The sequence below is a fragment of the Cyprinodon tularosa genome, unplaced genomic scaffold (assembly GCF_016077235.1).
Source record: "Cyprinodon tularosa strain WSP-4 unplaced genomic scaffold, ASM1607723v1 ctg100, whole genome shotgun sequence".
NCBI classification, from domain to species: Eukaryota; Metazoa; Chordata; class Actinopteri; order Cyprinodontiformes; family Cyprinodontidae; genus Cyprinodon; species Cyprinodon tularosa.
The window spans coordinates 132996-146661 of NW_024037783.1; the positions used below are offsets into that span (position 1 = coordinate 132996).

Below are 13666 nucleotides of genomic sequence, written 5' to 3' on the forward strand. Positions count from 1 at the left end.
CATAGAGTCACTGAAAAAGAAAAATATAAACAATATATATATATATATATAAAAAAAAAATTTAAATCATGCAATTTGAAATCAAATTTCAAAAGCATACACTTTCAAATTCCGGTATTTAATTACTGGAATTACTTTAATGAAAAATGTACAATTCCACAAAAATATGCAATTAGAAAATGCTAAAAAAAAACAACAACATATATATATATATATATATATATATATATATATATATATATATATATATATATATATATATATATATATATATATATATATATATATATATATATATATATATATATATATATATATATATATATATAATGTGTGTGTGTGTGTGTGTGTGTATATATGTATTGCTCCTTATTTGTGCTCCTTAAGTACTTAAGTATATACGTATAATGTGATTAAAGATTATATAAATTTAGGAGCTGTGCAGAAAGAACAAATGGATAGGGTGACAAGGGGCACTCCTGCCTCACTCAATATTTCACACAGAATCTTGGAGAGGTAGAGTTTTGTTCTCTTTCTTCAATACATTTTTTTCTTCGCTAATATGGTTCTGTGTGTGTCTGAAGTCCTAAATTACCATTTGCCTCAATTTACGTGTATTCTATCTGTCAGCAGTTTGGTCTGACCCAAGATGGCCGCTCTGTCGGCACGCCTCTCACCCGATGACGCGGAGTCTATCGTTTATGGTAGAAAGCTATGGCAAGCCAAGAAGGTCACATTACGCATTGAATTGTCGCGTTAAGATTGAAGTTAACCCGCAAAAAACGCGCGTTCTCCCGAGATTACGCCGCTTTTTACGCCGTCTTTTACCAACAAGCGCCGCCTTTTACGCGCGTCATGATAGTACCGCAAGACGCGCGTTAAATACGCGCGTTGTGTCGGTCAGAACGCGCGTTAAATACGCGCGTTGTGTCGGTCAGAACGCGCGTATTTAACGCGCGTTTTCCTAATATGATAATGATGTCCTTCCTTCTTTTCCCACAGCCAATGCATTTGAACTGGTTGCATCCAATCTCTGATCAAGGCAGCCAGACCAAGAAAGTTCAGCACAGATCTGCTTTGTGGAAAACTGCACAGAGCTCAAAGTTGCAGCATTGCCAGAATTCACTGCATTGCCGTTTCACAAAGCCTTAATGTTAGGAATATATCCACTACTTACACTTTGCTGTTATTTTGAATCCATTCCATGCCTATTTTCATGTAAAAACGGTTTACATTGCCAACTAATGTTTTGTATTCACCAGGATTACTATGAATGTTTCACCACTTCTTACTACCGAGAGGTGGCGTAGTGGGTTAAGTTACTGCCATTGATGCGAATCTTTTGCTTCGTGGCAGGTTCGAATCCGGCAGAGGCCGTCCGACTTTTCCCTTTATATTCTGTCTTGTCTCCAACCAAGCCCATTTATTTATTTATTTATTTTTTTCTGAGAATATAATCATAGATGTAGCCTACTTCACTGTTTTTGATCCATCGCCATGCATTCTGTCATGTAAAAACTTTTTATATTGTACTAATAAAATGACAATAAAGGGGACACTTGTCTTCCAGAAAATTTGTCGGTCTGACTTGTTTTCTGTATATTTTCCTGCATATCACCAACCTTTTTCCATAATGCTTTATACAGCCATGGAGCAACTGCTGTTAAAATTAAATTAACAGGAACATTTCTTATTAAAAGTGTTATTAGTGCAATAAGAAAAAAATTGCTTAGTTGAGCCAGTGGAGGTTTGATGATCCCCATAGCTCATGTTCTCTGTCTCCTACATATACATATATATATATATATATATATATATATATATATATATATATATATATATATATATATATATATATATATATATATATATATATATATATATTATAATATATATATTATAATATATATATATATTAACCACGTCACATAAATGTTCTTTCAGTCTGCAGATGGCGCCATATAACGGGTAGGCTACTGGCTGGGGAACAATATAGGCAAGGTGTGTCTCTTTTTCAAGAGAGAACTGGATACTGGATTCTTTCATCTTTTTTATTTATTATGAACTATTATCTATTTCCCACTACCTTTGACCACTAGTCAGTACCTTTACTTATGTGTACTAGAACAAGATCCAAATGTGCAAGAGTCTAATTACATTTTCATTGTGGAGTAGGAGACAAGGTATGGGTGCAGCACCTTTCATTGGGGGTGTATCCAGAAAACAGGTACTACGTTACTTAGATGTTACATTTAATTTTAACAGCAGTTGTTCCGTGGCTGCAGAAAGCATTATGAGCTTGGGAAAAGGTTAGTGATATGCAGGAAACATACAGAAAACAAGTCAGACCGACACATTTTCTGGAGGACAAGTGGCCCCTTTAATGTCATTTTATTAGCACTATGTAAAAAGTTGTTACATGACAGAATGAATGGCGATGGATCAAAAACAACAGAGAAGTGGGCTACATATATGGATTATATTCTTGGTTAGAGGCAAGAGAGAATATCAAAGGCATAGGTTTGATTTCAGCTTTGGCAGGGACACTGTTGGTCTTCAGTTTCATTGGTCTAATGTCATTGGTCCTTTGCAAAAAGATGCATACTCTTTTTTTAATGCTTAATGTGAGCATCAGGCTTTGATGTGTTTAAAGAGAACAGCATAATTTCTTCCTAGATTAATACAAATCTTGTAAGCACTACACTCACTAGATGCTATTTAGCAATGTTTGAAGCATCACTGGCTCTGATCAATGTGCAATTAGGACTTTTTCCACTTTGAAAATGTTTGCATTTAAACTTACCAGTAAGACAGAAGGTAAATACATTCCTATTTAACCAAATATAGTCTATATATGCCTGTTATATGTTGACGTATCATGTGTTTTCTTTTGAAGATGTATAACAGGTGAAACCCACTCTTATTTTTTTATCTAATATGCTCTCTCTTTGTCATGCAAAATAATACATTCAACGGACGGCAAATAAATGTATTGTATTTACATGTGCACTGGAACTATAAAAGGAACTGACACTGAGGATTTTGAAATATTAACTTCACTATACAAGTTGTACATCTGGGTTGTAGTTAGTCTATGTAGCCCATTTCATAAATTTGTTCTATGGCTAAAACAATTAATCACATCTATCAATAATTTAAATAATCGTCAACTGATTTAGTAATTGATTAATCAATAACTGGAGTATAGAGCCACTAAAATGTGCCTTTAGCCAATAGAGCGACCCACTTAGAGCAGGAATTATACCAAGATTATGAAAAAATATGTAAACATTTTGCATTTAGGACAAAAAAAAAAGTTTTAGTCTGTCAATATTCTCCATCCAGAACTCCTCCAGAGGAAACGTTTCTGTTTCACCTGGGGTCATTTCGTAAAAAAATCTACTTTAAGGAACCTTTGGGTGATCTGATTATTAATCAATTCATCAAAAAAATAATCAACAGATTAATCAATTTGCAGAATAATCATTAGTTTCAACCCATATTTTATGGTAACGTTCCAAACACATTTCTTCCATCATGCAGCAGTGAAGGGCAGCTGCTTCACCCTGAGGCTGCCCTGCATCATTATATCTGTTTCCTACAATCATATAATGTTTCTATTATACAAGTGCGTTTATAATAGTAAAGGATTATGTGTAACAACCTTTTATCATCATCCTATATTGCTTGCTGTTTAAATAGCTCCTTATGTCTATTTTCTTTTTTAGTGGCATCATCTATAAACACAACACTAAGAATCAGCCTAAGTTTATTCAAATATAAAATCACTTTTAATAATTATAAAAGACAATATAACACTATCTTATCTGTAATGTAATAGTATCCAAAATAAACAGCCAGATTGAAGCATTATTTACCAGACATTAATGTACTAATTTACTTATGGACCATGTGGAAATCTAGAAAAATAGAATCAGTGTAAATAGAGTTCCTCTGTTTGTCTTCATCCTATTTCTAGAAGTAGAATCAATTAAATAGAACTATTTTTATGTGGAAAACAAAAAAATAGAAGAACGTCAGCATCCTTCTCGTGTTATGTTCTACAAAATAAATTAACAGCTTTTATATACACCTGAACTGCCGTCAAAAAACAGGAAACAGTAATAGAAAAGAAATATTGGTGAAAGGGAATCAGAAATGTTGATAGATTACAGACTGCTCATTTCAACAGCAGCTTTCAGAACTCCTGTCTGACTCAGAATATTTTGTTTTATAGAAGAAATCCTAACTTTGGTTACTTTCATTTCTCAAGTTCCAAAAATCCAAACTATCTCCTGCTTCTTCACAGAACTGCAGTCAGAAGCTTTCGCCTGTTTTAGCCTAGAATAAGAGTGGGTTTCACCTGTTTACCTCTGTACAGTTATACATCTTCAAAAGAAAACACATGCTACGTCAACATATAACAGGCATATTTAGACTATATTTGGTTAAATAGGAATGTATTTACCTTCTGTCTTACTGGTAAGTTTAAATGCAAACATTTTCAAAGTGGAAAAAGTCCTAATTGCACATTGATCAGAGCCAGTGATGCTTTAAACATTGCTAAACAGCATCTAGTGAGTGTAGTGCTTATAAGATTTGTATTAATCTAGGAAGAAATTATGCTGTTCTCTTTAAACACATCAAAGCCTGATGCTCACATTAAGCATTAAAAAAAAGAGTATGCATCTTTTTGCAAAGGACCAATGACATTAGACCAATGAAACTGAAGACCAATAGTGTCCCTGCCAAAGCTGAAATCAAACCTATGCCTTTGATATTCTCTCTTGCCTTTAACCAAGAATATAATCCATATATGTAGCCCACTTCTCTGTTGTTTTTGATCCATCGCCATTCATTCTGTCATGTAACAACTTTTTACATTGTGCTAATAAAATGACATTAAAGGGGCCACTTATCCTCCAGAAAATGTGTCTGTCTGACTTGTTTTCTGTATGTTTCCTGCATATCGCTAACCTTTTCCCAAGCTCATAATGCTTTCTGCAGCCACGGAACAACTGCAGTTAAAATTAAATGTAACATCTAAATAACGTAGTACCTGTTTTCTGGATACACCCCCAATGGAAGGTGCTGCACCCATACCTTGTCTCCTACTCCACAATGAAAATGTAATTAGACTCTTGCACATTTGGATCTTGTTCTAGTACACATAAGTAAAGGTACTGACTAGTGGTCAAAGGTAGTGGGAAATAGATAATAGTTCATAATAAATAAAAAAGATGAAAGAATCCAGTATCCAGTTCTCTCTTGAAAAAGAGACACACCTTGCCTATATTGTTCCACAGCTTTGGTGCAAACACCTGTTTGCTGCTCTGCCAGTAGCCTACTCGTTATATGGCGCCATCTGCAGACTGAAAGCATTGTAGACTGAAAGAACATTTATGTGACGTGGTTAATATATATATATATATACACTATATTGCCAAAAGTATTTGCTCACCTGCCTTGACTCACATATGAGCTTAAGTGACATCCCGTTCCTAATCCATAGGGTTCAATATGACGTCGGTCCACCCTTTGCAGCTAGAACAGCTTCAACTCTTCTGGGAAGGCTGTCCACAAGGTTTAGGAGTGTGTTTATGGGAATTTTTGACCATTCTTCCAGAAGCGCATTTGTGAGGTCGCACACTGATGTTGGACGAGAAGGCCTGGCTCTCAGTCTCCGCTCTAATTCATCCCAAAGGTGTTCTATCGGGTTGAGGTCAGGACTCTGTGCAGGCCAGTCAAGTTCATCCACACCAGACTCTGTCATCCATGTCTTTATGGACCTTGCTTTGTGCACTGGTGCACAGTCATGTTGGAAGAGGAAGGGGCCAGCTCCAAACTGTTCCCACAAAGTTGGGAGCATGGAATTGTCCAAAATGTCTTGGTATGCTGAAGCATTCAGAGTTCCTTTCACTGGAACTAAGGGGCCAAGCCCAGCTCCTGAAAAACAACCCCACACCATAATCCCCCCTCCACCAAACTTTACACTTGGCACAATGCAGTCAGACAAGTACCGTTCTCCTGGCAACCGCCAAACCCAGACCCGTCCATCAGATTGCCAGATGGAGAAGCGCGATTCGTCACTCCAGAGAACGCGTCTCCACTGCTCTAGAGTCCAGTGGCGGCGTGCTTTACACCACCGCATCCGACGCTTTGCATTGCACTTGGTGATGTATGGCTTGGATGCAGCTGCTCGCCCATGGAAACCCATTCCATGAAGCTCTCTGCGCACTGTTCTTGAGCTACATAAAGTTTGGAGGTCTGTAGTGATTGACTCTGCAGAAAGTTGGCGACCTCTTATATATATATATATATATATATATATATATATATATATATATATATATATATATATATATATATATATATATATATGTATGTATATGTATGAGACAGAGAACATGAGCTATGGGGATCATCAAACCTCCACTGGCTCAACTAAGCAAGTTTTTTCTCATTGCACTAATAACACTTTTAATAAGAAATCTTCCTGTTAATTTAATTTTAACAGCAGTTGCTCCATGGCTGTAGAAAGCATTATGGAAAAAGGTTGGTGATATGCAGGAAAATATTCAGAAAACAAGTCAGACCGACACATTTTCTGGAAGACAAGTGTCCCCTTTATTGTCATTTTATTAGTACAATATAAAAGGTTTTTACATGACAGAATGCATGGCGATGGATCAAAAACAGTGAAGTAGGCTACATTTATGATTATATTCTCAGAAAAAAAAAAATAAATAAATGGGCTTGGTTGGAGACAAGACAGAATATAAAGGGAAAAGTCGGACTCGAACCTGCCACGAAGCAAAACGTTTGCATTGAAGGAGGTCACTTAAGCCACCACGCCACCTCTCGGTGGTGATAGTTGGTGAAACATTCCTACTAATACCTGTAAATACAAAACATTAGTTGGCGATGTATGTTGATGCAAAACGTTTTTACATGAAAATAGGCATGGAATGGATTCAAAATAACAGCAAAGTGTATGTAGTGGATTTATTCCTTTGTGAAACGGCAATGCAGTGAATTCTGGCAATGCTGCAACATTGAGCTCTGTGCAGTTTTCCACAAAGCAGATCTGTGATGAACTTTCTTGGTCTGGCTGCCTTGATCAGCCATTGGATGCAACCAGTTCAAATGCATTGGCTGTAGGAAAAGAAGGAAGAACATCATTATCATATTAGTAAAACGCGTGTTAAATACGCGCGTTGTGACCGACACAACGCGCGTATTTAACGCGCGTTCTGACCGACACAACGCGCGTATTCAACGCGCGTCTTGCGGTTCTATCATGACGCGCGTAAAAGGCGGCGCTATGGCAAGCCACAACGCGCGTATTTAACGCGCGTTCTGACCGACACAACGCGCGTTGAATACGCGCGTCTTGCGGTACTATCATGACGCGCGTAAAAGGCGGCGCTTGTTGGTAAAAGACGGCGTAAAAAGCGGCGTAATCTCGGGAGAACGCGCGTTTTTTGCGGGTTAACTTCATTCTTAACGCGAGAATTCAATGCGAAATATGACCTTCTTGGCTTGCCATAGAAAGCGCCTCAACTCCACGTCGCTTTTAATCTACGCGCAGGAATGGCAGGAGGTCTGCGGAGAAAAAGTCCCAGTGCTCCGTCCCCGCTGTGGGGAAAACTTCACACACTTTGGCAGGACAAGCATTTGGTCCTGTTTAAGACAGAGCATACGTTATTGGTTGTTGCAGTGTTGTGGATCCTGGAAATTGGAATAAACATCTGGGTGATACAGAAAGTAGCATGTAAGTAGCCGCGCTGCTAGTTAGCATGCTGCAGTGTGATTCACTGTTATTGAAGGCGCCTGGTGGCTAGCATTAGCTCAGCATTAGCTTAGCATAGCTACCCTACCACCTGTCACTGTGTTACACTCACTTTGGTCATAGGAGGAGCTGTTTTAAATAAGGAAATATTTAATATCTTTAATATCTTTGTTTTCGCGTATAACAATTCAACACGGAATATGCTGTTTTTGCTATATAAATAATACACATACGAATGTTTATTTACGAATAAAGTGAATAGATGGATACAGTTTTTTTTTGTGTGTTTTATTGTTATTTTTATATGGATTCTTTTTAGTGTCTGAAATAAAGCTAGATTAAATAAAACCGTTCAATTACAAAAGTAAAAAAAAAAATGTACTAAATAGAATAATGCATTTGGTTAAACAAGAGTGGGTGTTTAACCATACATGAAAAATATATATGTTAATATGTTTTGTAAAAAAAAAAAAAAAAAAAAACTACACAAAATAACAATTTTTTTGTATTTGATGTAACATTATCGAAAGCCTTAGTACTTTAAAATAAGATCATAAACTATGGTCTATATGTATTGTAAATCAAAAGGTTGTTTGGTACTTTTTGCTACACATCTGTTTTATTTAATTCTAACCCTTGCCCAGATGAGTAAAGTAGCGAGGTGATTCCCAAAGGAGAATAGAATAGAAATTCCTTTATTGTCCAACAATGGGGAAATTCTGGTGTTTACACTGTACTGGCCTCTTTGTGTTGCTGTAAACTTTACAGCTGTAAACTTTCCAGCAACACAAAGATATATAAAAAAAAAATTGTCACAAACATGGACCTTAGAAAATGTATAAGAAAAACATAATAGCGAAGAGTTAATAGATGAACAATAAAATACTGTATTATAAAGTGTTTTAACGATATAAAATTGTGCACCTGGAAATGGTTGCAACATCAGCGATGTGCAAAATGAGATCAGCATGTTATTTAATTAACTAACTGAGGTAGAAACTACAAAATCAGCATTAATGTAACAAGTTATTGAAGCTGTTGGGAACAGTGGTGGTTATAAAGTCTTCCAGCTGCTGGGAGGAAGGATCTGTGATAACGCTCCATGGTGCATTTAGGGTGCAGCAGTCTGTCACTGAAGGAGCTCTGGTCATATCATCACAATATGGTTGCAATTATATTATTTTTATAATATTTATGCATCTGAAGGAATAGATGTTACTTTTGTCTTTTATAAATGCCATTAGATAATTATTTAAATCTAGGTTATAAATTAACCTGAAAGCATAAAACCAAGGCTGACCATATCAGTCAAACATGTAAATACAATTGTTTAGTGATTAGTGATATTAATTATGATTACTTCACGTATTCCTGACTTTACTCTTAATTTTACTTCACCACAAAATTCTCTCTGTCCTAAAAAAGATTTATTGTCTATGAGCAGTCCTTTATTTTGTAATTTTTAGACCCCGTAGCATTGCAATAGTTGTCGGATATAGTGTGCAGATGTATTCGAGTGGCTCATACCAATTTGAGGCTTGGAAATAGATCATACCTGTCAAATTAAAATTTGTGTTTTTACCCAGTAATATCCTTTATAAAACAATTAATTGCTGACTTTTCAGTATTCAAAGTACAATGCCATTTTTAAAGAAATGTTCTAATAAAGATACTAATAATTGTAAATTAATATTGATGTCATGTTGTGCAGACACAGAGATCGACTGGAAGGCTTACATGGATGAGGTAGAAGGAGTCATCAATGGTACCTACGACTACACCCTGCTTAAAGGAGACACTGGCCCCTTGGTGTAAGATTTGAAAAACTTAATTTTTCCAATGTAGGCCTCTCTGTTTTTTAATTCTGAAAGTCTTGATAAATTGGTCCCTCTGTTATTGTAGGTACCCTGCTGGATTCGTCTACATCTTCACGGCCCTATACTATATCACCAGCCACGGCGTGAACATCCGTCTGGGCCAGTACATTTTTGCGGTTTTCTATCTGGTTACGCTGTTGCTTGTCTTCAGAATATACAATCGCACCAAAAAGGTCCGTCGCTTTTCTGGCTATTGCATTTGCTACACCCTAAAAAATCAAGTTGTTATGTAGAATAGAACACTCAAGCTGTTATACTGTAAATGTATAAATTTTTTAATCTCTGTACCCATTTTTTTCCCCAGGTTCCCCCTTATGTGTTCTTCTTTGTGTGCTGTGCCTCTTATCGGATCCATTCCATCTTTGTGCTGCGTCTCTTTAACGATCCGGTAGCCATGATGCTGCTGTTTGCAGCCATCAATCTCTTTATGGATGGGTACTGGACCCTGGGCTGTGGGGTTTACAGGCAAGTCTTCCTTAAAGCAGCAGCAGACTTCACCATAAATATACATTCAGATTCATCATCATTTTCCTTCAATAAGTGTGGTGATGAAATTGCAGTTTAATATTTCCCTCTTTCTGACAGTTTAGCAGTGTCGGTGAAAATGAACGTCCTTCTTTTTGCCCCTGGATTACTTTTCCTTCTCTTGTGGGAATTTGGCTTCATCAGAACAATCCCTAAACTTTCTCTATGTGCAGCCATACAGGTAAAGACTCCTTTCTAACATGATAACCTTGAACAAAGACTTTCACCAATAATTATTCCAATATTTTTCTTTGATTACTGTAGCTTCTCCTGGGCTTGCCGTTCCTTCTGAACAACCCTGTGGGTTATATGAGCCGGGCCTTTGACCTGGGCCGTCAGTTCATGTTCAAGTGGACGGTGAACTGGCGCTTCCTGCCGGAGTGGCTTTTCTTGAATCGCTACTTCCACCTGCTCCTGCTGGCTGCTCACCTTCTCACCCTGCTGCTCTTTGCTTTCCGCCGTTGGAAGAGGTAAGCCGAATACTATGCTTAGATTCTAGAGACATTAATCTAAAAGAGATTATATGATTTTGTTGATTTTTTATTTTTTTATTTTTGAGAATTTGCAGCCCACTGCCAACCTCTTGTACAAACTTCCCATTTGTACAAGTTATACTTTATGACCCATAATTAACACAAAACATTTGAATTCAAATGAACAATATTTGAAACTGCCATCTACATGTTTTATTTTCCATAAGCTCAGCTGGTGTTGACAACTAAAAAGAGTATTTTCTGTGTCGGATGAATTAAAACTTCCAAAAGCATCTCCAAATAAAGAATGATTCATAAAAAGAGGAGATAAAAGTTAACCTTAGGTCAACTTGAAGCTTTGTCCAATCAACAACAGGTGGTTCAGTATCATCCTCTGCTAAAAAAGTATTTTCCTCCTGATTTTATATGATAAATAACAGCTTATATTCGTTTTTTCTTGCATCAACTGATGTGTGCTTATTGGGAATGGGTCTGACCGATGTCAATACAACCAGTATCGGCATCGAAAAAACCTGTATTGGTCCATCTTTGACAGCTATGTTATAAAAAGCATGATGCACGTTTCCTTTCCTTTGACGAAATATTGAAATGCTACAACGAAAACCAACATTTGAGTTGCTCTTCTCAGTAAATGTGTTTACACAGAGCAGTTTTGTCAGCGCGACTTTGGTAATGGGTCGTTGACTTATCAGATAATAATCAGGAGTCAAAGAAATCAAACTGAAAACTACCTGGTTTCAGTCACCAGCTGATTTCTCTGTGAATCTCCATTTGCTGTCATATTGCCTCAAAGTAAGGAGCAAAGACACAGCAGGGGGAACTATAAGTGGATAGGAGGAGGAGATCTGTGTGGAACTGAGACGTTAATGCATATAGCGTAGCTCTAGTTTTGAGTTGTACTGTTGTTGTAATTTGAATTATGTTGCCTACTAGTCTGTATTTTGATCTTCGAGTATAATGAAGCCCTACTAAATTCCCTTTACTGTGCTTTATTTGTAACCTGTAATGCAATCCATAAACTGTAAGTCAGCAGTATTATAGTATTTAGTCCACCTTAAATGACTTTATTCTATTTTATAGTGTTTGTCTGTGAACATTAATTTTTGTATTTTCTGTTTCTCGCTTACTAGACCAGGAGAAAGCATTTTTGAGCTTCTTAAGGAACCGGGCAAGAGGAAAACCCCTCCTCAGAACATCACTGCAGATCATATCCTTTCAGTTATAGCATGCATCCTTGGATCTGTTTATGCAACTTAAATGGATTTAACTTTCATTTTTAATTCTAGTGGAAAATACCAACAATTGTGGGTTTGTTTTCTGAAAAATATGCCAGCTTCCCATCCTCCGAGTCTGTGATAATTATATTTTTTATTAGTCCAGGTCTATAGAAACTGAATCTGGCTCCAAGGAGAGTTTTTGTAGTTTTTAAGTTATGAATAATATTTCTATGTTACACCATCACAGAGGAGAGGTTCTGGTTTCTATTTCCTTCAGTTTACTGTACCACCACTAGATGTCAGCACATCCTATGATGTTCTTTAAAAACATTTATAAAAAAAAAAAATATTTATTAGTACAGATGGATCCCAAACATTCATTTCTTGAAAGCTGGTGATAAGGATTTAAACGACCAGCTGGTTTTATTCCACTTTCAGGCTTCTAAGGGGAGATGTTGTTTTCTCTGTTTTTTTTCCAGTCAACCAACAGAAATACCTTCAGATTGTTTTCTTTTTCTAGAAAAACAATCCAGGAAATAATGAATGGTGTTGGAAACCTATTTGTGCATTACCTGCATTTTCTTGCTTCATTGCAAGAATTAAATTGTGCTTTATTTTGCTAAAAGCTAAATACTCAGGATTGTTGACTTATTCTTTTATCTCTAAATCTTAAATCTTTTCAAGACCACTCAGCAATACTTTTAGCTGTCCTCACCTATCATTTTTGCAGCTCTTCACTCAGAGGGTATCAATCAAGATTTGAATTTTAAAAACTATTTTCTATTTTTTTTGTACTTAAAATCACCTGAAAGCAACTAATATTGGTCATGAAATAATATCCTTTGTATTGTTAATCCTTAACGGCGACCTACAGCTAGTGCTGATACTCTTTACGTCTAACTTCATCGGCATGTGCTTCAGCCGCTCGTTGCACTACCAGTTTTACGTGTGGTATTTCCATACGCTTCCTTACCTGCTTTGGAGTGGAGGCGTTAAGAAGCTGGCCCATCTACTCAGGTAAGATGATGTCTTTAAAAAAAAAAAAAAGGCCAGATTTGTGCCACGTGTACATGGGGGGAAAAACAAGCTGTTTCTGATGTGCAGAGTACTCATCCTGGGCCTGATTGAGCTTTCGTGGAATACCTACCCCTCCACTAGCAGCAGCTCTGCAGCCCTTCATGTCTGTCACTTCATCATCCTCCTATGTCTGTGGCTGGCGCCACCCCTGACCTTGTCCCAGACGGAAAACCAAGAACACTCAAAGATCAAGGACAAGAGACGCTGAGCCTGAGGGAAAAGGACTTTTGATCGGATGCTCCTCCCTTTGATCGGCATGCATCCATGTCGAGGGAAGTGAATGTGAAAGACAATTTTTTTAGGAACCATTTTAAGCTTCTCATCTTTGTTCCTGTTTAAGTCATTCAAGCTGCTGATGCACACAGACGTGCTCACTGCTGTGGCTTGCAGTCAGAAAATTCTCAGGTGTAGTTTTCTTGTTACATAATTGGAAGTTTCAAAGTGCCAAAGAGCTGTGTGCATATCATCGCTGTTTAGAAATGATCTGCAACATGAAAAAAAAATGGATTCTCTAAAAACAACTCTTTATTTATTGGCGTGCAAATAAAGAATGCGATGGACTAAAGACCCCAATCATATTGTTGTATATCATCTTGAGTCTGATATTACTTAAGTCCTGCATTATCTCTTTTCTTTTTTGTATTTTAGGCAATACTGAAAATAAACTGTAAACAGTAATGGTCA

At 36.9% G+C, this 13666-nt stretch overlaps 1 protein-coding gene across 1 annotated transcript; it reads left to right on the forward strand.

The window, feature by feature from the left end:
- The first annotated feature begins 7554 nt into the window (after nucleotides 1-7554).
- Nucleotides 7555-13666, forward strand: alg3 (ALG3 alpha-1,3- mannosyltransferase). Its single transcript, XM_038308690.1, has 9 exons — nucleotides 7555-7774; nucleotides 9504-9603; nucleotides 9695-9842; nucleotides 9974-10134; nucleotides 10255-10375; nucleotides 10459-10664; nucleotides 11819-11895; nucleotides 12778-12922; nucleotides 13010-13666. Exons 1-9 carry the CDS (start codon nucleotides 7594-7596, stop codon nucleotides 13188-13190), a joined length of 1320 nt encoding a protein of 439 aa, XP_038164618.1. The 5' UTR covers nucleotides 7555-7593; the 3' UTR covers nucleotides 13191-13666.